This window comes from Dinoponera quadriceps, unplaced genomic scaffold, assembly GCF_001313825.1.
Source record: "Dinoponera quadriceps isolate SergipeBrazil2010 unplaced genomic scaffold, ASM131382v1 scaffold2952, whole genome shotgun sequence".
Taxonomy (NCBI): Eukaryota; Metazoa; Arthropoda; class Insecta; order Hymenoptera; family Formicidae; genus Dinoponera; species Dinoponera quadriceps.
Window position 1 is genome coordinate 1 of NW_014557517.1, and position 22,433 is coordinate 22,433.

Sequence of the window (22,433 nt, forward strand, 5' to 3'; positions counted from 1 at the left end):
TTAATATTAGTACACGATAGACTTGTTAACTCAGACGAAAAATTTGGACGATAGAGACAGTAGCAATATTTATGTACAAGCTGAAACACACTGTTTGTTTTGATTTACTTTGCAATGTTGCTGCATATCTTTATCTCTCGCATACGAGAGCGTCATGAGAGATGTAAGGATTTTCTTTCGTTCATTTATTTACCTCTTTCGTATGTTGCTGAAAAATTCGATCTACTTCTTCAAACTTCTTTTGTTAGTGACTTTTTGGTAAACCACGACGATTAAAATGTTTCGAATGTTAGGCCAATAATCTTGATGGTCAAGGTTAAACCGATCGAAACTGCCTTCCCTATTATGAACTTTTATCGTTTTCTTAACGATCGAGGAGGAACCCCTGAAGGAGTTCTGAAACGTGGACTTTTGTCTCGAAACTTTTTCGTCGTCAAACTCTTCCTCTAAATGGAGGAAAATTATTTTTTTTTAACTTTCATCTTCACCATCGATAGTTCTGTCATGTGCATTTAGCCCTATCTTTCAATCGTTCCTGAATCTCGGCAGATGTCGGAACTTTCACGTTAAGCATTACCTTATATAATACAGTCTGGGCTTGCGTTGTAGAAATTCTTCTACGTTAAGATATTTACAAGAAAGTGATTTTTGTCATATCTCGCGTAAGATTTCACTTTCTCAACATTTTAATATCAATTTCACTAATGCTTCGAAGACTTTACGGTATTTATCTATGGAGCTTAATATATTTCGAATACGGGTCGAAGGTAAAGGTGGAAAACTTTTAATTTTCTCGGATTCTGCATTCAGAATACCTTGCCGCCTGCCCTCTGGAACAATTTCCCGGGGGTGACGTCTTACCTGCAGCAGAGCCCGTCCAGACCTGTCAGGCCTGTGGGAAGTAACACGATAGAAAGCGTCGCAGACCTGACGGAACAATTTAACGAATTGACTGTAGTCGACAGAAGAACGTACAGGAGACCCCCGCCGACGTACCTGTGTCACTTGTGCTTCAGGAAAGGCCATTACATCAAAGATTGTCCGCAGGTCGGTACTTTCTCGTGAAAATTGAAAATCTTCGGCACGTTTCAGAATCCCCGGGCATGTTCCAAAATCCTTCGATTCTCCGTGATTTCACCAAGAAGAACGCTCTCCCTTCTTTTGATACGTCGTAAAGAGGTGCTCCAGGTGACGTCCGTTTACATCGATGCGACATCGCGATCGTTGAATTCCTGAAGCACGCTCTTATCACTTCCTGACTGATTGCAGCATATCGTGCAGCGAGAATATTTCCGCATCTCTAAAAATAACGGGAATATTCAAGCTAATAATAGTTATCGCCTCACCCCGTATATCGATTGAAATGTTTGGAATTCAATATTAAACGCAAAGCGTGTCTACTTTAGAAGCGCGAGCTAATATTAGGGTCCAATTTGTGGCGGATGTTGCCCCAATGAATTGTGTTACCGGGATATTTGCGGTGAGGCTCCCGTTTGCCTTTCCACGTTTGAATTCGAAAGGGCCGTGCTTGACGTGCTTTATATAGCCTCCTCTCATTTACTTCTCTCTCTCTCTCGAGAAACGATATGGCGGCAAATCTCCATCGAACGCGAAGTAATCGTCGAGAGAGAGAGAGAGAGAGAGAGATCGGTAAATTTCAAGATGCAGCCGTAAACGACGCGCGTGCCTCGATGCAACGGCGTGATGCGCGGCCCTCAATTGAGCGTTAATTGACACAACAAATAGCATGTCTCTGGGACACGTGACGTCACACGTCCAATCATCGCGGTATGCTCGATGAGGGTGAGCCAATTAGGCCCGCGCGAATAAAGCGCCGGTAGAACCTCGCTCGCGTGATCGCGCTCCTCTTTTTCGCGAAACGATGCTCTCGGAATTTGTCGCGGGCTAATTCGAAATTGCTCCCCCAAATTCCTTTCTTTGATTTCACACTATTCTCGTCCGTCCCGACCTCGATTTGGATTTCGATCTTTGCATGCGTTACTTTCAGGGTTGGGTGGTAACTAGTTACTCAATTAAAAGTTGAGTCAAGGGGTTAACAACTTTTAAATTAACTTAGTTGATTTTAAGTGAGCTAACTTTTTTTTTTATTTAAACTCAATTTAAGATGCATTAACTTTGACTTTTTTTATATTAGTTAAGATAATTCATTAATATTATACGATTATTGCGGGCTGCTTACAATATAAAATGAGAAAAATAAAAGATAATGCATAATTGTTTTTCTTTTCTGTTGGTTAATCACAATATTCGAACAACTGAGGCAATCCGATTAACCGTTGATCATGAATTATTATTTGGCTTTTATTAACTGTGTGGAAGGGAATAATTGATTGCGTATTATCTACAAGAACCCCTTAAACCGATAACGACATTGTCATCCTATCTCTGCTTTTGCCTCGTTAAAGAGTTGACTTTTGACGTTCTTATTCTCGATTAAAACTGAAGTAATTAAAAATTTAATCAAACAATCCTATTCCGCACACAATATAACCTCAATGTTTGTCCTATCAATTAAACAGTGGTTTATCGATTTTTACGAGCTCTACTATGTATTATCCGCGCAAAATATAAAATTATTATTATTATTGTTGTTCGGCGGGTTTTGGATACTTGGCGACGTTTTACCTTCGACCTTTCCGTTTTCGAATTTAAATTAAATTTCTTCCACGCGCCGCGATCCGCGAGTATTTGCTAATAACGTGAACAGGCGTGACAATAAAGCGCGCAAATATCGCTTGGTAAGCGCGATCAATCGCGAAGCAGATATAGAAGATGCCGTTTCGCTATTGTTATAAGAACAGCCACAGCAATGCTGAGGTAATAGGGAATGCCTATTAATACCACTGAACTATTTTCCGCGGAATAACGATTTAAGAGTCCTCCTTAAAACCACGGGCAACGTGTACGTACGTGTCGCGGGTGTTCCGCGCGATTATCTCGCGTGTATACTTTGTTAAAATCCGTGAGTCAGCGTTCGCGATACAGCTGGAAAAAAAAGAGAATTATCGGACTTTACACAGTCTTTATCAATCATCCTTATCTGCTGTCGATCGAATAATAGAGCGCAGCCGGCGAATTAGATATAAAAGTGCGCCGCGCTTGGGAAAAAAAGAGTCAAACGTGCGCGCGCGTCGGAGTCTGGCACATTTCGAATTGACAAATGCCCAGGTAGAACAGAAAGCGACGATAACGATGATCGAAATGACGAGAAAATGACTGTGAAAACTCATTTCCCGATTATTCCCTCGTCATTTTGACGTCATCGTTATTTTCCCAGTAAACAAGAAACATCAAATCGATCTTTTGAAATATCTTTTATTTTATGTGGATCTTATAAATATTTTGACGTAATATTTTATAAATGTTCTTAAACTGTTACTTGAAAATATGATATTTCTAAATCCGGGGAAAAGTTTTCCATATGTATATAGTTAGATATAATCATATATAGTTATATATAATTATATATAAATGTACATAATTATATATAAGGCGTCATGTATAAAATGTCCGTATATAAAAATACATAATTATATGAAGAATTTTTTCCTCGGAAATCATAATGTAGAAATATTATTTTTAACATCTCGGCGAAATATTGTCAACAAAAACATTGTATACAACAACATTAAGAACAACATATTTGAGAGACCTGGGAAAAAATGATTATACACGAATTTTATCTTTATATGTCTATATATCATTTTATATGGTTACATATAAAATTTTTCCCCCGGGAACGTTACGTGTTATAAAATATCATCGTAACAATATCGCGTTAATGATTCCTCGCTTACCAGGTTCTGTTCCATCTGAGGTGTCGCCGGTAATTTTGAAATGACTGCTCAAGAAATCTTCTGGGACATTTTCGGAAAGCAAGTTAGGCTGTTAGAAAAGGAGCTTGTCACGCGGGTTCTCCCCCTCGCGTGGGGTGGAACGGAGATGCAGACGTTGAGAAACGCGACGCGAGAGAATCGAGTGAGAACCGACGACGACGACAACGACTACCACGGCGGCGATACCCGCGACACACGCGTACGTGCACACTTGCTTGGACCCCGAGTGACTCATGCAATTGTTCAGCCGGACTGCATTTTGTGCCCAGGCAGTTAACATCGGCGTCTGCGGCGGCGGCGACGGCGGCGACGACGACGTCCGCGACGACGGCTGCGGGCAGCGACGGCGCCGACGGCGACGACGACGACGGCGGCGACGACGCCGATGCGAATAGGAAACTGAAATCTCACGTAATTTCTGCAGGCACGACCGAGGGGGGATGGCCTCACGCCGTACCAGGGTAAGAAGCGCTGTTTCGGCGAGTACAAGTGTCCCAAATGCAAGCGCAAGTGGATGTCGGGCAACAGCTGGGCCAATATGGGCCAGGAATGCATCAAATGTCACATTAACGTGTTCCCCCATAAGCAGGTGAGCGCGCCGATCGAGAGAGGGATATCGCCCTTCTTGCTCTTCTTCACCCCGTTCTCATCTACCCGATGAGAACATCACGCGTGCGATCGATGTGGAATCCACGTCGATCCCACGAACGGTTCTCACAGTTCCCTTCGATTCAGTTAATCGTCATAAGCAGACTGGGGAAAGTCACTTCACGGCAATGTTGAATTTATCACTTCCCGCGGCAATCCTGAGGGGAACGCATGCCCTCACACTGCTCCGGATTGTATGGAAATCTGAAAAAATTCTCGTATGTCTGTGAAAGCTTTAGTGACAAGTCCCTGCGATCGTAGAAGCCGGATTGCATCTCACTTATTCTTTACAGATTGAAATCGGAGACCGAGAAAACTGGATTTCAGTTAAAAATTCATGACTTGTATGAATGAAAGAGAATAAAAAACCTTATTAGGCTGTTTTATTTAAAGTTATGTACTTTAGAAAAAATTGCGTAATGGTGTAGACTCCAAAAAGTTGAATTGTATGAACGAAGATTCCGTGAGGAAGAAAATAAAGTCTTATTCCAGAAAAACAAAATAAGATCATTTTTATAGCAAATTCATTATCAAATTCAGTTTAAGCCTGATCAAAATTAGTGTGAAATGGAAAATACAAAGAATACAAATATTTATATAACACAGTGTATACAATAATACGTCCAGTACACTTTGTACAATGCACAGCAATACATAGTTTTTTATTAAAAAAAAAAAATATGTAAAACAAAAATTTATTTACAAAGAAAAATCTATTTTAAAAGCATTTTGGAAATCTTTCATATATTCGTTGAAATTAGCATCGAAAGCATACAAAACACAAAAAATCCAAATTATTAATGCAAAAATACTTACGTGGTCAAAGTGGGTCGTTGAGAATCTAAAAGCGTGTTCTACTTCGTTTTTACTCGAAGACGAGCAACTGAATATTAACGTCCTACCAATTATTCTAGAATTCACAATCGGAGAATCGATTGGGTCTTCGACGACCCCTTTTGCTTACCGAAAAAAAAAGAAAGAAAAAAAACTCCCGATTGTAAACAGTAGCAGCGTTATAATTAACGCGTTGCTCTCCGACGGTGATGAGAAAAGAAGCCGGACGGGGGAGAGCGGAGACCCGTCGCTCGTCCCTTCCGGGACGCTCGTTAGAGCGGAGCCCGCGGAAGAACGCTCTTGGTGGCGTCCAGTTCTCGGGATATTACGCGGCCGAGAGCGAAATATCGTGTAAACCGGCGAAAGCTAATTATAGTCGCATAATCGCTCGCTCATTCGCTCACCAGCTCGCTCGCTCGCTCGCTCGTGCCGCCCCCGGTGTATGTGCAGAAATACCCGGACGGAGTCACCCGTAATCGTTACGGCACCGAAAAGGCGTTCTCGCGGGTTCCTATTATAATTAAACGTCAGCCGCGCGCGAAGAGAGGCCGATTACGGTCCAAGAATCGCCGCGCGTCTCAGCTTCGCGCTCGTCACTTACGATCGTCACGCTCGGATCAACGTAATTAACTCAACAACTCGTGTCGGTGATATTAATAATATTATTAATTGTATCAACAATATATATATATATATAAATAACAATACCGAAGTGTACAATGTCGCTGATCGCGTTGGGTTCCGCGGAAAGAAACAGAGAACTCGGGAACGGAATGTTGAATTAGCCGGGACGCGACTCTCTCTCTCTCTCTCTCTCTTTCTCTCTCGCAGTTCTTCTCGAAGAGCAGACGCAGTAAAACCTCACGCAATTGCTTTCCAGAGACCCCTGGAGAAACCCGACGGGTTGGACGTATCTGATCAGAGCAAGGTCCACCCCCAGCATCTTTGCCAGAAGTGCAAGACGCTCGGTTATTACTGTAGACGCGACCAGTTGTGAATCGGGACTTCGATAAAAAGCACAACGGCGTATTCGAGGACACGGTGATATCCTGCCGTCTCGAGGAGTCTGTGCGAGCATGTCTGGTGCACGTGCCTATCCGTACTTTATTGTTCGATGTATTATTTGCGCATGTACATACTGACGACGACGACGTCGACATATCGAGTCGAGGAAACGTAAGAATTGCACGACGGAAATCCGGAGAAACGAGCTCTCTCTGCATAGCGAATTTTGTATAATAAGTCAAGCTCAAATTCACAATTCGGCTCGCACACTTGACGGTTCGAGAGAAATCCCTCCCGTCTACGATGTTGAAGTTCAACTAATAGTACGATACTGTGAGCGCCGACAGTCACGCCGAGGAGTGTATCGCGTTGTCACTACCAAGGATTATGCGAGGTTCGATAATGCGAACCATGATTGTGGAATCATGTATGTGTGTGTATAAATACATATTTATATGTACAATAAATATATATATATATATGTATATTTATTTCTGTAATGTTACGTATATTCGGGATGTCCCGGAATCGGACTGACGAACTTCGGCGCCCGTGCCGAAACGAGTAATTTTTACCGACAAACCTATCCCACTAGAGCGGATTTACAGCAGTTCTTCCAAGTGTTGACCATTTACTTTTCAATACAAAGTTATCGGCAGTTTTTCTTCGGATTGTTCTATCTCTTGATAAGAGACATTGGTAAAAATTGTTTTATCAAACTGAAAGTTGTTGGGGATGTTCAAACACGTGGGATTTGTATTGTATGTTATCATATCACAAATTCAGCGTGTCGCGGAGTTTCTTTATCGTTTATCAGAAAACTCGTTTTCAAAGTGGACATTTTTCTTCTTGACGAACTGGCCGATAGGCACTTTCAGGTTTGCCGCGGAAAATGAATTTTGAAGTCCCCCGACTTTCCCATGTTCTTCCAGATGACAGTGGAGAATTTCCCATGAGCAATGTGTAATCTTAAACTTTAATATTTAGAAGTAGGGATTGCAAGAGGGGTAATTGGAAGCAACACAAAGTTGAAAATTCAGTAACATAATATAATCCTGAATGCAAATTCAAGCTAACGAAAAATAAATGACTATTGCAAAAACGAATACGGTTGGGAGCATTTCAGGGAATTGTGAGCAAAGTTAAGAATTGTCCAGATTGTTATATCTTTCCCCGACTTTTCCGGGATTTTCCCTGACATAAAGAATTTTCACGGCTTTTCCTGGTTTTCCAGGTGTGTGTAATGTTATTTACAGAGAAGCTAGATATAAGGGAAGCTGATGTAAATGGACAGCACTTCGAACAACCGCTGTGAATAATTCACTCTGGTGCCAAAACGGCTCATTTGTGAACATGGATTATTCATAAAAATTACTTGTTTTGGCGACTCTACAGGCACTCGAAATTTGTCAATCCAATTTCGGGACACTGTGTGTCTGTGTGTATATATATATATATATATATATATATATATATTTCCTCCCTATATGTACACCAATATATGTACACACACGAACCTGACGTCGTAGCAGGGTAGGAAACGCTGTTTCGGCGAGTACAAGTGTCCAAAATGCGAGTGCAAGTGGATGCCGGAGTAACATCGGGGTTAATGTGGGCCAATGCGGTCAATGATGTCACATTGTATCCCCCCCCCTCCCATTCACATAAATCACATCCCAGGTGAGCGCGCGGATCGAGAAGAGTCCATCTCGCTCCTCATACATGTATATATTATTTGCATATGAGTGACAAATATACAAACCAAAGATACAACAATTGCTGCGTCGTCTCTATTTCTCGCATCCCTCCCTCATCGAGTAATGGATAATCGCGACAGCGAAATCCCCTCCATCTACGCGAATATGATCACGCGCGCGTGGTGTAGAAATATATTTTATACAATACAATTTACATAGAGAATATACAGTGGTCAAGGATTAGTGACGACGAAGAGACGATCCGCCGCGGGATCCTCGCTAAAATACGCCGCGGAGTTAAACATCGTCGCCGCCGTAGAATCTACGGTCATCGTCTGCAAACAAAACACATTTACGGTTACGTTACATTTCACCACCGGTAATCACCGCGGAACTTAATCGAGCATAGAGCTAGCTAATTCCCCCCTACCCGACGAGGTACGATCACATTGCGAACGGCAGTGCCGTGATTCTCGTTACCGACAAGTACCGAGTACTCGCATGAAGACGAGTCACAGGAATATTTCTTGATGAAAAAGGCGCCGAGTGCGCGCGCGGAAAGTTATGTTTACAAAGTGCTCGCGTAAAGTTGCCCGTACATGGAAAAGTTAGCGACAGGTTTGCTCGTCGATTTGAAAAGTTTTATATAATTAATATAACTAATTGCTAAATTAATATTTTATATATATTAATAAAGATTATTATTATTATTCTATATATTTTTATGATAAATAAATTCTATACATATATATCTTTTTTTTCTTTTCGGCGAAAAAAGATGATAAAAAATGACTTAAGTGACCGGATAGTAGCGTTGCTACAGTGATCTGGTTCTAACCTGGCAATTCTTTTAATAGGTTAATACGTGAATATTTCTTGTACAGCTGATCTTTAACCCGTTTACGTTCTACGTCATTTAATTTTTCTCTCAGATAAAAGAACAACCCAATGCTAACGCAATCAGTATTGCGCGAGCATTGTGATGCGAGAGAAACACACAAACCAATTACGAATCTTTCAACTCTTCAAATCGGCGAGCACAAAGCAAGGCTTTGCGTGTATGGGGCGACTTTCGAGACGGGAGTTGCCCGCAGAATCCTTCAAGTCTTCCGACAAACCTCGACTTCTGGCCGCCTTAAAGACGTCATCTTTACACTCAACTAACGAGTCTACGACTCACCACCCCGTTATCCCGGCGTGCACGTCGGTAAATCATCATTTCTCTCTCTCTCTCTCTCTCTCTCTCAATAGGCACAAAGCGAACGCATTTATCGAGAGCCAATCACAGCCCGGGTGATTGACTCCGTAAGATCCCGTCAAGATGCAAGACATTGATTCACCTCAGATGGATCCGTGCGGTAGGAGGAACTTTCCGCCGGCAGATGCTGATACTGCTGCTGCCTCCACTCCTCGTAGCGTCTCATCGCGAGCTCACCGTGATCGCTCGTTCGCGTCGCGTTCCCTCCGTCTTCTTCGGCCGGCGGTGACGCCGGAAGCGACGTCGGCCGCTCGCTCGTCTTGTCCGAATTCTTCACCGAGTGGCAGATGTCGAAGATGGTCTGGGCGGCGGGCTGGACCGCCACCGGGCTCGACACGCTCGGCGCCGGTTGGCTGACCAGAGTGATCACCTGCTGCGGCTCCTTGCCCTCGGTATTGAAGACCAACGACGGCAAAGGAACGGAATGCAGGATGTCCGTGTTCGCGTTATCCTGGCCGTTCGCCGCGACGTCGGTCGGCGACGCGCTCTCCGGCTGCGGCGCTATGGGTCCCGGGAAGGTGGGCGGCTGCTGCTGCCCGACCAAGCTGATAACCTGCGGGCTCTGGGACTGCTGCGGGGGCGAGGCCGGCGGCGGTTCCGGGAAGAGCTCCGCCCGGAGGTTGGGCAGGAAGGCGTCGATCGCCCGCCACGTCGGCGCCCAGAGGTTGGAGCTCGGCGCCAGCACGTTGGCGGACGACATCACCAGCAGCATGTTCTTCAGGGACTCAGGGATGGCCTCGAAGAGCAGCTCGCTGTTGTCGGCGTGCATGTAAGCGCGCAGCAGGTCCAGCACGGTGAGCCAGAGCGGCAGGAAGCCGGATAGGGTAAGCAGCGGCGTCAGATGATGAAGGAACACCTTGGAGAGCAGCATCGCGGCCCGGACGCGCGTCTCCTCGACGCCGATCGGGTCGTTCGAGGCGATCGGGTCCAGCAGCTGGGCCAGCAGCGGGAAGAGCACCTCCTCGAGACACTGGGACCACTCGATCGCCGACAGCTGGGCCAGGTCGTGGGCCAGCAGCGTGCTCTGCAGGCACGTGATCGCGGCGGTGCGGACCAGGCGACGCGCGTCGCAGCAGAGCCGCGCGATACCCTGCAGCAGGGGCCGCCAGGCCTGCGGCCACAGGGATATGCCCTCGTCGATGGTGCCCTCCTCCGCCCACCAACGGAACACCTGGGCGATCCTGGTGTGCAGAGTGTGCATCAGGTCCAACAGTTGTTCGGGGCTGTGCTGATAGCCGGGCGACTCCTCCGCCGAGCTGCACACCCGGTTCCGCTTGCCCGCGCACTGCAGCACCGCCTCGGCGAACGTTCTCACGCAGTTGACGCAGAGGTCGAAGTTGAAGGGCGTCACGTGGGCCATGTCGCGCACCAGGAAGTTCAGGCTCTCGCAGCATTTGACGAACGCCGGCGAGTCGTGCGGCTGCAGATCGCGAGCCAGTATTATCCTCTCCGCGGCTACCGGGAGGGGCGCCTCGGTGCCGGTCGGCGACACCAGCACCCACTCCGGCACGGGGCTGATCGGTCTCGGGTCCAACACCGACGCTCTCGCGGTCTCGTCCAGGACAGTGTTGGAGCGTTTCGGCGCCAACGCGCCGGCGCCCGCGCACTCCAGCAGGCTGAACACCACCTTCCAATCCTCGGCGCTGTGGATGTTCGCGGCGCCGGTCTTCAGGAGCTCGAACAGCCCGTAGGCGATTTGCCGAGCCAACGGCGAGGTCGTCGCCGACGGCAGGTGAGTGAGGGGCAGCAGGGGAGAGAGACACGCGAACTCCTCGCCGCGTAACAGCCGGATGGCCAGTCTCAGCATGCCCACCGCCACCCTCTCGAGCAGGTAAGGGTGGTTCTCCCGCGCGGCCACCGTCAACAGACGGTCCAGGTAACTCTGCACCACCGGCCAGATGCACGTCACCCGGTCGCGATTCTGGATGGTCACTTCCAGCAGCAACTCCAGCAGGAATATAGACACGTCCTCGTCGCTGGGATTCACCGACACCAGGGCGCCGACGAGGGAATTCAGCGACTCGCTCTGCAAACAGACGAATGTCTCGGAGATACCAACTCGAGAGACGTAAAACCTGATCCTCGTTCCGATTTCAGCCTCGAAGAAGTTGGATTCTAATCCAGCGTCACGTCGTCGCACACCCGACGAGGTAATACCGAAGATCGTTGATCTTTGGTATACAGGAAAATGTCGTTGTTTAGAAGACTCGGTTGATAAATTCGTGTCGAGTCAGCGTAATATTTACTTCGAAATATTTACTTTAAAATAGAACATTTTCAGAGAGACACTATGCGCGACTGACGCTGTAACGTTTTAAAATCCGACACTGCTACACTCTTTTCTCTATCCAGCAGCAAGTTTGACGTTCAAAATGAGCATCGAGAATCAGCATGAAAAGGCAGCTCAGCACGCTTGAACGACTCACCTGAAAGAATTTGCTCTCCTCGATGATCGACTTGAGGTAACAGTTGGCGATAAACTCCGTGGCCTTTTTCCGCACAGTCGCCTCAGCGGGATGCGACTGCCGCGACGTGTCCATCGCGATGTACGAGTAGAAGGTAGAGAATATCCCTTGATCGCCCGGCGAGACCTTCGGCGTGGTCGGCTCCCGAAGCAGAGATATCTTGCCCGACGGATCGATGAAGTCCTCCGCCTCGGTGAGGTTTTTCGGCAACAGTCTCGCTTCGTAGAGTGACTGCAGGCAGTCGATGATGTTCTTCCAGGACGCTCGCAGAGCGTCCCCGTGTAAACGCGTGATCTTGAAGAGAGTGAGCGCGGCCAGCTGGCATTTCCCACTCCCGCCGAGGTGCTGCACTACCTGCTCGGGCTTCCCGCCGGTTATCAAGCCGGTGAACTTGCACAGGCTCACCACGAGTGTGTCCAGGTCGCTGCACATGCTGTAGTGAGCGCTGATCGCCGCGCAACTGTGATAAAAAAAGAGGATATTACAAGGTGTACAAAAGTAAGTTTATAATTAATATAATTTTTATAATTATAAAATTAATATAATTTATAATAGCACAATTATTAATTTTAAATATATATATAGTGTAATTATTAATCATAATTAATATAATTTCGAAATTTTAACTAGTTAATACAATTAGTGAATTTTTATAATTATGAATTATAATATTTATATTAATTAGAGTGATAAAATTATATGAAGGATACGTAACAAACCTGAGAAACGTTTGAGACACTTTGCACTTCAACGATCTGTCCGGCGCTTTGTCGTAGGCACGACAAAGAGCGCTGACGATCGGCCCCCACGCGTATTCGGCCAGATCTCTGTCGACGAAATCGCCGGAATTGCCTACTTTCGAATACGCGCTTTCAGGCCCGGAACCTCTCCTCAGCAAAACCTTCCACAGATAATTGTCCTTCACCAATCCGGTTTGCTCGGCCGGCATTACAATCTCCTCTCCCCTGAACAAGCGGCAGACAGAAGTGAGCAATGGCTCGACACTTGCGATCAAGGCAGACGTGAATCAGAGCTGATACTGAGGAAATATCGCGTAGGTACAAGTAACCAAATGCTTACTTAATCGACGTGTATATTTCGTCGAGCATATCCTGATCGAAATCGGCATCGCCGTTCACCTTCTTCAAGTTCCTCTTGAATTCGTCGGCGGTCATAGGATTGTTTTGCCTCTTGACGTTGTAATTATGCTGATCGACGTTCAGCATTATCACCGCGTAAGCCAATGTAAAGGCAGCGTCGGCCGAGGCGAACGGCCTGCCATTGCTGTCCTGGAAACGATAACGATTCGGTTATTCTAATGCTTAATCCGGCTCCCGGCTTTGAACACGGCTGCGTTCGGAAATACCACTCTGAAGGTGGAGCAGAGTGAATAGAGGGGGGGGATTCGCTCCGAGTATGAATAACTTCCGAACGTGAAGACACCAAATCGATCCTTATTAAAATTTGTGCGTTAAATTTTTAACATACCTACGTATTATTTTAACGTATTGTGTTTATCTCAATATTTTGCGTTGAGTTAATATTCAACGTGTGTTTTAAAATAACATATTTTATACTTCAGTGTGTCGATTAACATAGTGTTTGTGCTATACTTTTCAACATATTCACCTCGTGTTAAATTAACGGCGAAATTTGTGCGGACCGTTTGGCGCATGTGAAATGTGTTAAATTTAGCTCGAGATTGTTTACTATTCATTCCGAACGCAGTTCAACAGAGAGTGCATGCGTCTCACTCACGTGCCAATGCTCGGCGAATTTCTCCAGTAGAAGAGCTATGAGAGGCGCCTCCCCGGGCAACCGGAACGACTCCAGATAAAGTCGCAGGGCCTGGTCGATCCGGGTGTTCCTCAGGTCGAAGCTGTGCACGAAATAGTTGAGAATGTTCTTGTTCTCCTTCTTGCTGATGTACTCGCCTATCGCCTTCTTGTCCAGGCCAGGATTCTCCCGCAGCAGCTTCGCCACTTTCTCCGGATCCGATTGGCCGGGAGTACCGCCCAGCAGACCGTGCTCGGTGAGCTTCGCGATACCCTCGCGCGGGTTCTCGTTGAACTTCTCTGTGCCGAGGACCAGCCACTGCGAAAAGGAAACGACGAGTCCTGCTTATCATGGAATTATACGGCAGAAACAACACGGGGACGGGCACCTACGCGTTTGTCCGCCTTCGTGGCGAGCAGGTCTTCGCGCGTGGGAAGATTCAGCGACGCCTCGTGGCGCGACGGCTTGCACGACTTGCCCTTGCAACGGATCTCCATGCCGACGACCAGCATTAATATCGCATCCAAGGAGATGAACTGCATGCTGTACATGCCGGCTGTAGGCACGGACACGTTCTGAAAGGGAATGTTTCACGAAACGTGAGATCCCTTCGTATCGCAGACATACACAAGTATGAATATTCACGCGAGGAACGACGTGTACCTTGGAAAACATCTTCATGAGTTCCTCGTACATGTTCGTAGAATAAAGCCCGCAATCGTAATTCAGATACAACTCAGCGGGCAAGCCGGGTATTCTCCACAATCTAACTATAGCCTCTGTGGATTATGAAGATAAAGATTTATATCGCCTGTATTCATCTCACACGCACTTCAAAATTGAAAGTCTCACCAAGCGCCAACTCCCGTTGCTCGTAGGATATCTTATTAGATTCTGAATTCACTATCTCCGTTAATTTCGTTAGGTAGTGCTCGAATTGGAATTTCAGATGCTCCCTTTGCGATTCGAATAGCAGGAATGATACTTGAAGATCTACGGCAAGGATCGACAGTCTGTCTGTTCCGAGTAGCTGAAACACAAAACAGTTATGATGTTTCCATAAAATAGATAACAACGCGATGTCCCTGCATTTGCAAACGATATATTAAATATAATTTTATATAATTTATTATTATAATTATAATCAAGTTTCTTCCCTCACCAAGATGAGATTTCTACACAAGTCGTCCTTCACGAGGGCGAGTAACGACGAGAAATTGGAAAGAGCGTCGGAGGCGATTTCCAACGCCACTTGCAGCAAACTGAGACCCAGGTGGGTCATGATTTCGTTGTTCTGCTTGTCGAGGGGGCTGCACAAGGAGACGAGAAACCTGAACAGCTCCCGCACGCATAATGCGCCGTACGGTGCGCGTTGTTGCAGCGGCATGAAACGAACACCCTGAGTATTCACGTACTCCTCTATCTGCTCCGGCTCCTTCGTCTTGCAAGTCTTGGACGTGGTCTCGTCAATGGACAGATCTTCCACGCTGCCCACCGGAGACTGCGTCAAGTCAATGCTCTTATCTTCGTCACCTGCACAATTATCACAGAAAGTTATTAATAAAATTTACTTAGAAATTTATTATAAAATCTCATGAAACGAGAAAAATTCACTTATAAAATCCATTTATAAAGTCTTGTAAGAAATTTATAAGATTATCTCTTATAAGAAATACTTTGTAATTATTTTACTTTTTCTTTCATTTTGTTTTCGTTCATCAACCTGTAAAATATCATCACTGAGGTTTATTTAAAAACCGATTATAAAATCCTATAAAATAAAACATTTGTCCAGAAAGATTTACTTGAAAATTTATTTACAAAATCTAATATAAGAAATTTACTTTACAAGACTATGTTTCATAAAAGAAACTATCTCAATAATTTAATCCTCGTAATTTAAGAGATCATCTTTTCATTAACTTTCACAAGAAATTAATGATATAAACGGAAACAACAGATAATACCTTGACTCTCTGACACGGACTGTTTGGCGGAGGATTCGGTCGCGTCGTTCGCCGCGCTCCTCTGTTCAGACGTGTCTTCCTTTCCCGCGTTTTTGGTTTCTTCGCGAGGTGCAGCTTTATTACTCTCCGCGTCGGCGCTCTCAGAAGTGCTATTCGCCTCGCTCGCTGCCTCTACCTCGCCGCTAACTTCTCTGCTGCTCGCTTCCTTATCGTCTTCCTGCTTCTTGCTCGCTTCTTGGTTATCCACCGCTTTGCCGCACTCGTTCTTACCACCGTTGTCTTTGCCACTGTTCACCTTCCCGTCGCTTTTCTCGTCCTCGTTCTTATCGGCACTCCCGTGATCCAAGGACCCCTGCATGTCGACAATATTCCCGACCGGCGAGACGGGGGTGCTAGCCAGGTGCCCGGCAGCTCGTATTCCGTCGACCGAGCTAAGGATATGCGGCTCTTTGTCGTCGACGTCGTCCGTGGCGGACTTGGACTTCTGCTTTATGTAGCTCTTGTGCTTCCGGTTCTTGCTTCGGGTACTCTCCATACTGTTCGTTCTCATTTTCTGTGGAACGTGTGACTCTTCTCTCATCGAAATATGCACGTATTATTTTAAGTCGGGACCTACCTTCATATTCGGCAGAGCTCTGGTATCGTCGACGAACTGCGGCAATCTGGTGAACAAGTGCTGCACCATGTCCCTCAGACAGTGTTCCGCCGTTTTCCTGAGTATTTCTACGAGAGAGACACCTCCATTGTTACTACGATGCGCTCGTGACTCGTCGGCAGAAATGGCCGATTCTACGCGCGACGCTACTTACCGCTGAGCCGTGTTTCGAAGCATATCCTGAAACAACTCAGCATAATCTCGCATACACTTTCGTTGGAGAGGTAGTCGCCGGCGGGTGACAGCATGAGGGCGCGCAAAACCTGAAGGATTCGCATGAGGACCACCCCATCGCCGGACGCGTCGGTGCCCACGAATCGGGCGTGCGTGACCGCATCGGCGATTGCCTCCACGCAGGATGCTATCGCGGGATGATTGAAATCTAGAAAACAAAATATATTGAGACACTATATACTTATATATATAGTCTGTTCCTTTCAGCCGAACCGGCTGCACTGAGGTTAAAAAATCTACACACACATTGAAGTGTGTAAAGTGTACACGTGAGATTATCGCGCTTCAGTGTGTGCAAATTTCTTCAACGAGTGCAGCCAGTTCGGCTGAAAAGAACAGACCAAATAATTCTAGAGCCATGCGAGACTAACCAACAAGACCGTAAGAAATGATCTTGTTAACAGCAGACAGCGCCAGGCTGGTCACCGGCCCTGTGGTCTCCTCTGATCTTATAATTTCCAGGAAGGGAGCGAGGAAAACTCCAGGTTTCAACTGAGACAGATCTCTCGGCTCGTTCAGCGCCTCCTTCAAAGTGTTCAAGCCCTTTATGAGAGTATCCTGATCGTCATCCTGGAATGCAAGAAACATTCGAGATTCACCACAATGTCAATCGATTCTTTTTGCGGCTTCATATCAACTGTATATCTGATATCTCGCAGTCAGTTAAAATGATCTCGGAACAACCAACGTGGCGATATATCTAAGGAACGGGTTGTTCTCCCAGATCCATATGGATTGTTAGGGATATCTTGGAAATAAAAGAAAAAATGACAGAAGACACAGCTGATATCCATCACAGTATTCACATCAGGTACAACAGAAATTACACCAAGGCTTTCACGAAACTCTGAGCTTTATCTTGTCCCGAAAAATGTCGAGGACGGGAGCAGCCTCGGTCGGAAGATCGAACAGCCAGCAAAATAAATATAAACACGGGAAAATGCAAGCTCGAGGACGACACAGTGTCTCGTTAATGTCGTCTGAAACGAGACGGACGACCTAACCTGATGGGAGTGCGACGACCATCGGGCGCCTCGTCGCATCGCCGTCACCAGGAGGCAGACCTCGCCTTCGACGACGTAGAGGCCACCCCTGGGGCCCGCGGACCTCGCTGTTCGGTTCATCTCGACGCGGCTTCCTCGTCGTTACGCCATCATTCGCGAGCCCTTACTAGCGCGCGCGCGCGGTCGGACGACAATTGGCGACGTTCGGAGCCGCCGAGAGCTCACCGTCACGTCAGGTGGGTCACTTCCAACGCGATAATCATCGACCACCGCCGCCAACGACCGCCCGTCGACCCATGAGTCTCGCGGGATTAGAGCAGTGACGTTTCGATTAGTCGATACGCGCCACTGTCGACACAAGTGACGTAATCGTCGGCGTTCTCGGCCGCACTTGCCGCGTGTCCTTGCGATTCTTCGAGTTCCCTCTTCCCTCTCACCCCCCTTACACAACCGGTCGTTCGTCGAATCCGCGAATAAGTTTATTATCGCCCGGTGATGCTCTCTATGTGTTTAACTTTCAGCGCGACGGAGGAGAAACAGACGGCCGACAGCTCGCGACACGCGAGTCGTGTGCGTCAGACGTAAAGTTTGTTTTCCATTCCTGCACCGGGGCTGCACTAGGACTGAATTAGTGCAGGCGGGAACGGACGGGTGAAGTAAGTGCATAAAGTACGCTCTAAATAGGGAAATGATAATATGACGAGCTACGTCGCAACTGTAGAATTGAACAGTTGTTCAACTGCCTGGGAAAGAATTTCTCATATGTAATTATATGCAGAATATATCCGTATATAAAAATACACAACCATATATGATTATATATAATTATATATATGTTTTTATACATCAACATATTTTATGTATGACGCCTTTTGCACCTATAATTATATCTAATTATACATATATAGAAAATTTTTTCTCGAGTGTCTGAGAAAACGTGAAAAGCAAAAGTTCCGAATGTTTCCAAATGAGAAAATTGTTCACAAGTACACGTTGGAGAAGAAAATAACTTCCTGAAGATTGATCTTGAATCTTCTTCTCTGCCGTGAACACGTGAAAAGTGTCGATTTTCTAATTCGAAAACATTTAGAGTTTTCACTTTTTACGGGGTTTCCGCCGTAGGGGAAAATTAATCGATATTCCAGTTCTGTAATAGAATACACTTTAGTACACACTTCTTGGATTTAGTACAATCAGTGCAGAAATAGAAAACAGACCAGTGGGCTGCGTTCTTTTGGACGCTCATGCGGTGGAAGCGTTCTATCTTCCTTTAGCATGCGATGAACAACAGAGATAGAACGACGCTTACAGCGCGCGCGTGAGCTTCGCTAAAAAGAACACAGCTCTAACGTTTGCCGAAGAAGACGAGCGTTGAAAACCACTATTAGTTTAGTCACGCGGCTGCAGCGTTTCTGTATGGTTTTTTCGTTGGATCTTCGTAGCCTCTTGCGGCTGTTTTCTAAGAAACTGTTTATCGGCAGTTGAAGGTAAGCAAGGTGAAGTGGCTCGTTGACATTCTCAAGTATCTCTTGACGTTCGTTCCCCCGATTCCCCCCTCCCGCAACCACGTGTATTCTTTGCATAAAATCGTAGATATCAATCTTTATTGAAATAAGATTCGTCGTGTGCATGTGTGTGTACGTATGCATATGCGATCCAGATGGGACGCACTCAAGTTCGCGCGAATTTGCGATGCGAAGATGACAGAGATCGTTATTTCTGTCCGTTGACTGGAACACTCGTGGCAGTGGACTCGAGACAGACGTCATCTTTCCTCGGTGGCACTGCGACGAGACGCATCTCCGGGACGTGATGTCGTCATTGTGATCGCACGTCGAGTGTCAGATTAGCTGTAGTAAAGCAGATATTCGATCGTGTGTGGAATGTCCATTGACAGGTTAAAATGGCCGCTCTTCTCTCTCTCTTTCTTTCTCTTTTTCTCTCTCTGATGAAAAATAACGACGAAAGACACAGCTGCTTCGGGATTTATTTAGGTTACTTACGCCGCGTGTCGATACCGTACGAGTGACGTGTGCCTTGCAAATCGCGCGCGTGAACTTTGGACGCGATGCTCGGTTAACGCATCGGTGATTCTCCGTTTAATGACACGAGTCGACACCAGCATCGTTTTGTCTCTCTCTGTATTCAATGACGTGATGAAGATAGAATGATGCCTGTGCCGATTCTCGTCGCTAAATGGAAGGTACTTCTCGACCACGCTTAGCGAAACGTTTATTTCCCAACTGTTGCAAGTTTTATCAATCATGTTAGGATTGTTCTTTTAGATACAGCTTCTACCGAAGCCTTCAATCTTAATTTGAATTTTTACAACGAAGCCGAACTGTGGTACATTCTTTGGAAGGATAAGAAAATCTAAAAAGAGAAACTGAAAGAATTGAAGCTAGCAGATACGTTAGAAGAAGCTGAAGACATGTCCTGTGTATTTCCTTGGCTCAACCATGCGCAACGAAAGATATGGAGAAATAATCTAATCTCAATGCAGAGAAAAACAGCTCCAATGGTTGTAAACTAAACGTTCTGTTGAAATGCGGCCGTTCCGTTCTAACGCGACGTAAATGCGACCGTCAGTCGAGGAAATTCATTCGATCGAGTTGTTTAACATTAGGACTGTAGGTTTTTAAGACTGCGCGGTCTTTTTATCTTCTTATCTTAGCGACGCGCAGCCGATATCCCTTCTAGAGATTATGGAGATCCCCCTGTCCCCGTAAGGAAAGAAAGATTTGCATTCGGCCAAGGTTCAATTCGAGGCGCATCCTCGTTTATTCCACGGCGGAAAGAGCGACGATTTTGCATCACGAATTAAAATCGTCGTCGCTCGCGAATGAATCGCACAACGCATGCGTTCAGAGGAGCAGTTGTTCGTTGAATGTCCAACATCCGTGTTGAGATATGAACGTATACAGTGTAAATTCCTGCATGAAATTCCATCGTCCCCATGTGTTCGTTCTCGCCGAATGCTCGAATAAAGTCGGTGACTAACGCTCACGTGCGAGGTGGTCGTGACTTCGAGGCGTAATCGAACGAATGATCCCTTCAGCTCAATAGAATGGGTTCAGTTTCCAGTACGCGCAAAGTAACCATGACTTCGGCACGGGAATTCATCGAGCAAGCCATCGCCAAGGAATCGGTCGTCATATTCTCCAAGTCCACCTGTCCGTACTGCAAAATGGCGAAACAGGTGAGCGTAGCGTCGCGATCCTTTCGCTTCAACGCTTACAAATGACCGAAAAATGCCATCTCGCTCTTTGAGATGGGATCAAAAGTAGCTATCAATATGTCGATTTCATCCGGCACTTACGCGTATAATTAGTCATTTTGAACGCGCATCCTTGCAGGTGTTTGACTCGTTGAACAAAACTTACATGGCGATAGAACTGGACGGCAGGGAAGACGCGGACGAAATACAAAGTGTGCTGGGCGAAATGACAGGTGCCAGGACAGTGCCCAGGGTATTCCTCAACGGGACGTGCCTGGGTGGCGGTACCGACGTGAGAAAACTCCACGAGAACGGCGAGCTTTTAAAGAAATTTTGAGGATGAATCGCATTTACTTAACGCAATACTTAATACGACGCAAATAACGTGTTCAGTCTAATTTTATTTCGATTTTATTATCAAATTAATAAAATACTGTTATTTTGTCGACATAAATATACCGATCCAAGCTGAATCAATTTCAATTACCCTATCATTTAAATTAATGATAATTATAGGATAAATCGTGTGAGTATTGCACACGTTATGATAAAATAGGGAAGTAGGGGACTTCAAGCTTTACAAAAAATTTAGGCAATATTCAAATAACTTTCATAAGAGTAATGCCAGTGAAACGGTTTAAGGAGCATCTTACAGTGCAAAGAACTGTACTTTTTGGCTATATTTGTGTTTATAAAGCAAAATTAATTTTCACGATGTAGGAGCGTAAATAAAAACTCGTTAAGTGCTAAAATTTGTCGGCTTGTACCGCTTAAACAGAAAATGACAGACGAATGGCGTTTATATCAGTTGAAAATATAAGTCTTCTTTTTTAATTTGCATACCCACAAGTTGGAATGTAATTATTTTTCGCCGAGTTATTTCATGTTGAAACAAGAGTAGCACTTTGAATTTAATTGTTCACAGTAGGCGAACGAATTTGTACACGACATTTGATAAATAATGAATAAAGAGCTTAAAGTTTTAACTGTAACATATACGTTTGTCGCATTTTTGATAAAAATTAATTTTCAGTATAAAAGGTCTATTCAAAGATGAAGTGGGAAATTGTACAATCACCATTTCTCATTTAACTCGAAATACACCAATCGGAATGCAGTATTTCCATCCAGCAAGCAATCCAAGCACGAAACGAGCATCGTGTGCCGACGGCGATATCACAAGCAAAAATAGTGGGTCTAACAATCTAAACCCGTTATTCTTTGCGGGAAATTAACGGGTCTAATGGATTGCTAGACCCGTTATTTTTGCTGAGTTTTGAAGTCTCCGCTACGAGGCGCCATACTGCATGTACGAGAAATCGAGGTCGTGATACGCCTCAACAGTGGTATCAGTCACCCATTCTCAATTGACAAGTAGTATAACTCAACGGATAATCAGCCTTATTTTCCTGCTATATTCCAACACAAGCGAAATTCAACGGGATACAACTTCGGCAAAAGTGACGATAGCCAAATGCTTCCGAAAGCATCTTAAAGCTTGAAGTATGTACTTTTCAGGAATATTAAACTCGTAACGCTACTATAGTTTATTGCTAAGATATATCGGGCTAAATGAGAAATGACGACGCTTTTAAATTATATAAATCTCTCTTGTCATCTTTTCTTTAAATGGTGCGACCAAACGAACTTGATGAAAAATTTTAACATTCGTCGGGAATCTAATTCATACTGCCGTAACATCGTGAGGAATTAATTAAACTTGACAGACTGAAATATTTCTAAAAACTAGAGACTTTGCGGTATAAAATGATTCCTCCTCGCCAGGCTTATTCATGCGTCCGGTTGGATTTCGCCC

The 22,433-nt window shown here is 45.4% G+C and overlaps 3 protein-coding genes across 5 annotated transcripts; 2 read left to right on the forward strand and 1 right to left on the reverse strand.

The window, feature by feature from the left end:
• Window positions 1-773: 773 nt before the first annotated feature.
• Window positions 774-6,336, forward strand: LOC106749189 (zinc finger CCHC domain-containing protein 24-like; the record flags this gene model as incomplete). The annotated part of the gene is made up of 3 exons (XM_014628375.1): window positions 774-1,047; window positions 4,282-4,446; window positions 6,220-6,336. Coding segments are annotated over 3 exons (556 nt in total), but the record flags the coding sequence as incomplete, so codon positions are not given.
• Window positions 6,337-6,418: 82 nt separating this feature from the next.
• Window positions 6,419-18,023, reverse strand: LOC106749267 (Golgi-specific brefeldin A-resistance guanine nucleotide exchange factor 1). Its single transcript, XM_014628552.1, has 15 exons — window positions 17,401-18,023; window positions 16,768-16,966; window positions 16,317-16,544; window positions 16,124-16,230; window positions 15,508-16,060; window positions 14,703-15,073; window positions 14,393-14,570; window positions 14,204-14,319; window positions 13,933-14,115; window positions 13,523-13,858; window positions 12,845-13,053; window positions 12,484-12,729; window positions 11,726-12,224; window positions 9,382-11,325; window positions 6,419-8,376 (listed from the first exon to the last, which is right to left on the reverse strand). The coding sequence occupies exons 1-15, from the start codon at window positions 17,518-17,520 to the stop codon at window positions 8,275-8,277; spliced, it is 5,391 nt and encodes a 1,796-aa protein (XP_014484038.1). The 5' UTR covers window positions 17,521-18,023; the 3' UTR covers window positions 6,419-8,274.
• A 712-nt stretch (window positions 18,024-18,735) lies between these two features.
• Window positions 18,736-21,090, forward strand: LOC106749289 (glutaredoxin-C4-like). 3 transcript variants are annotated; one of them, XM_014628602.1, is made up of 3 exons: window positions 18,736-18,887; window positions 20,459-20,599; window positions 20,757-21,090. In XM_014628602.1, the coding sequence occupies exons 2-3, from the start codon at window positions 20,468-20,470 to the stop codon at window positions 20,952-20,954; spliced, it is 330 nt and encodes a 109-aa protein (XP_014484088.1). In that variant the 5' UTR covers window positions 18,736-18,887; window positions 20,459-20,467; the 3' UTR covers window positions 20,955-21,090. The 3 variants fall into 3 exon arrangements, with proteins under 3 accessions (XP_014484088.1, XP_014484089.1, XP_014484090.1); XM_014628603.1 differs by having other exon boundaries at window positions 18,737-18,887; window positions 20,478-20,599; XM_014628604.1 differs by lacking the exon at window positions 18,736-18,887 and adding an exon at window positions 18,947-19,297 and having other exon boundaries at window positions 20,478-20,599.
• The last annotated feature ends 1,343 nt before the right edge of the window (window positions 21,091-22,433 follow it).

What these genes read in the sequence shown, in the direction of transcription:
- LOC106749289 (XM_014628602.1), top strand. Translation starts at nt 20,468, where the DNA reads ATGGGTTCAGTTTCCAGTACGCGCAAAGTAACCATGACTTCGGCACGG. An exon ending in ACTGCAAAATGGCGAAACAG is followed by an intron (nt 20,600 to 20,756) that starts GTGAGCGTAGCG and finishes GCATCCTTGCAG; the next exon opens with GTGTTTGACTCGTTGAACAA.
- LOC106749267 (XM_014628552.1), bottom strand. Translation starts at nt 17,520, where the DNA reads ATGAACCGAACAGCGAGGTCCGCGGGCCCCAGGGGTGGCCTCTACGTC. An exon ending in CCACGAAGGCGGACAAACGC is followed by an intron (nt 13,859 to 13,932) that starts GTAGGTGCCCGT and finishes TCCTTTTCGCAG; the next exon opens with TGGCTGGTCCTCGGCACAGA. An exon ending in AATTCGCCGAGCATTGGCAC is followed by an intron (nt 13,054 to 13,522) that starts GTGAGTGAGACG and finishes TATCGTTTCCAG; the next exon opens with GACAGCAATGGCAGGCCGTT.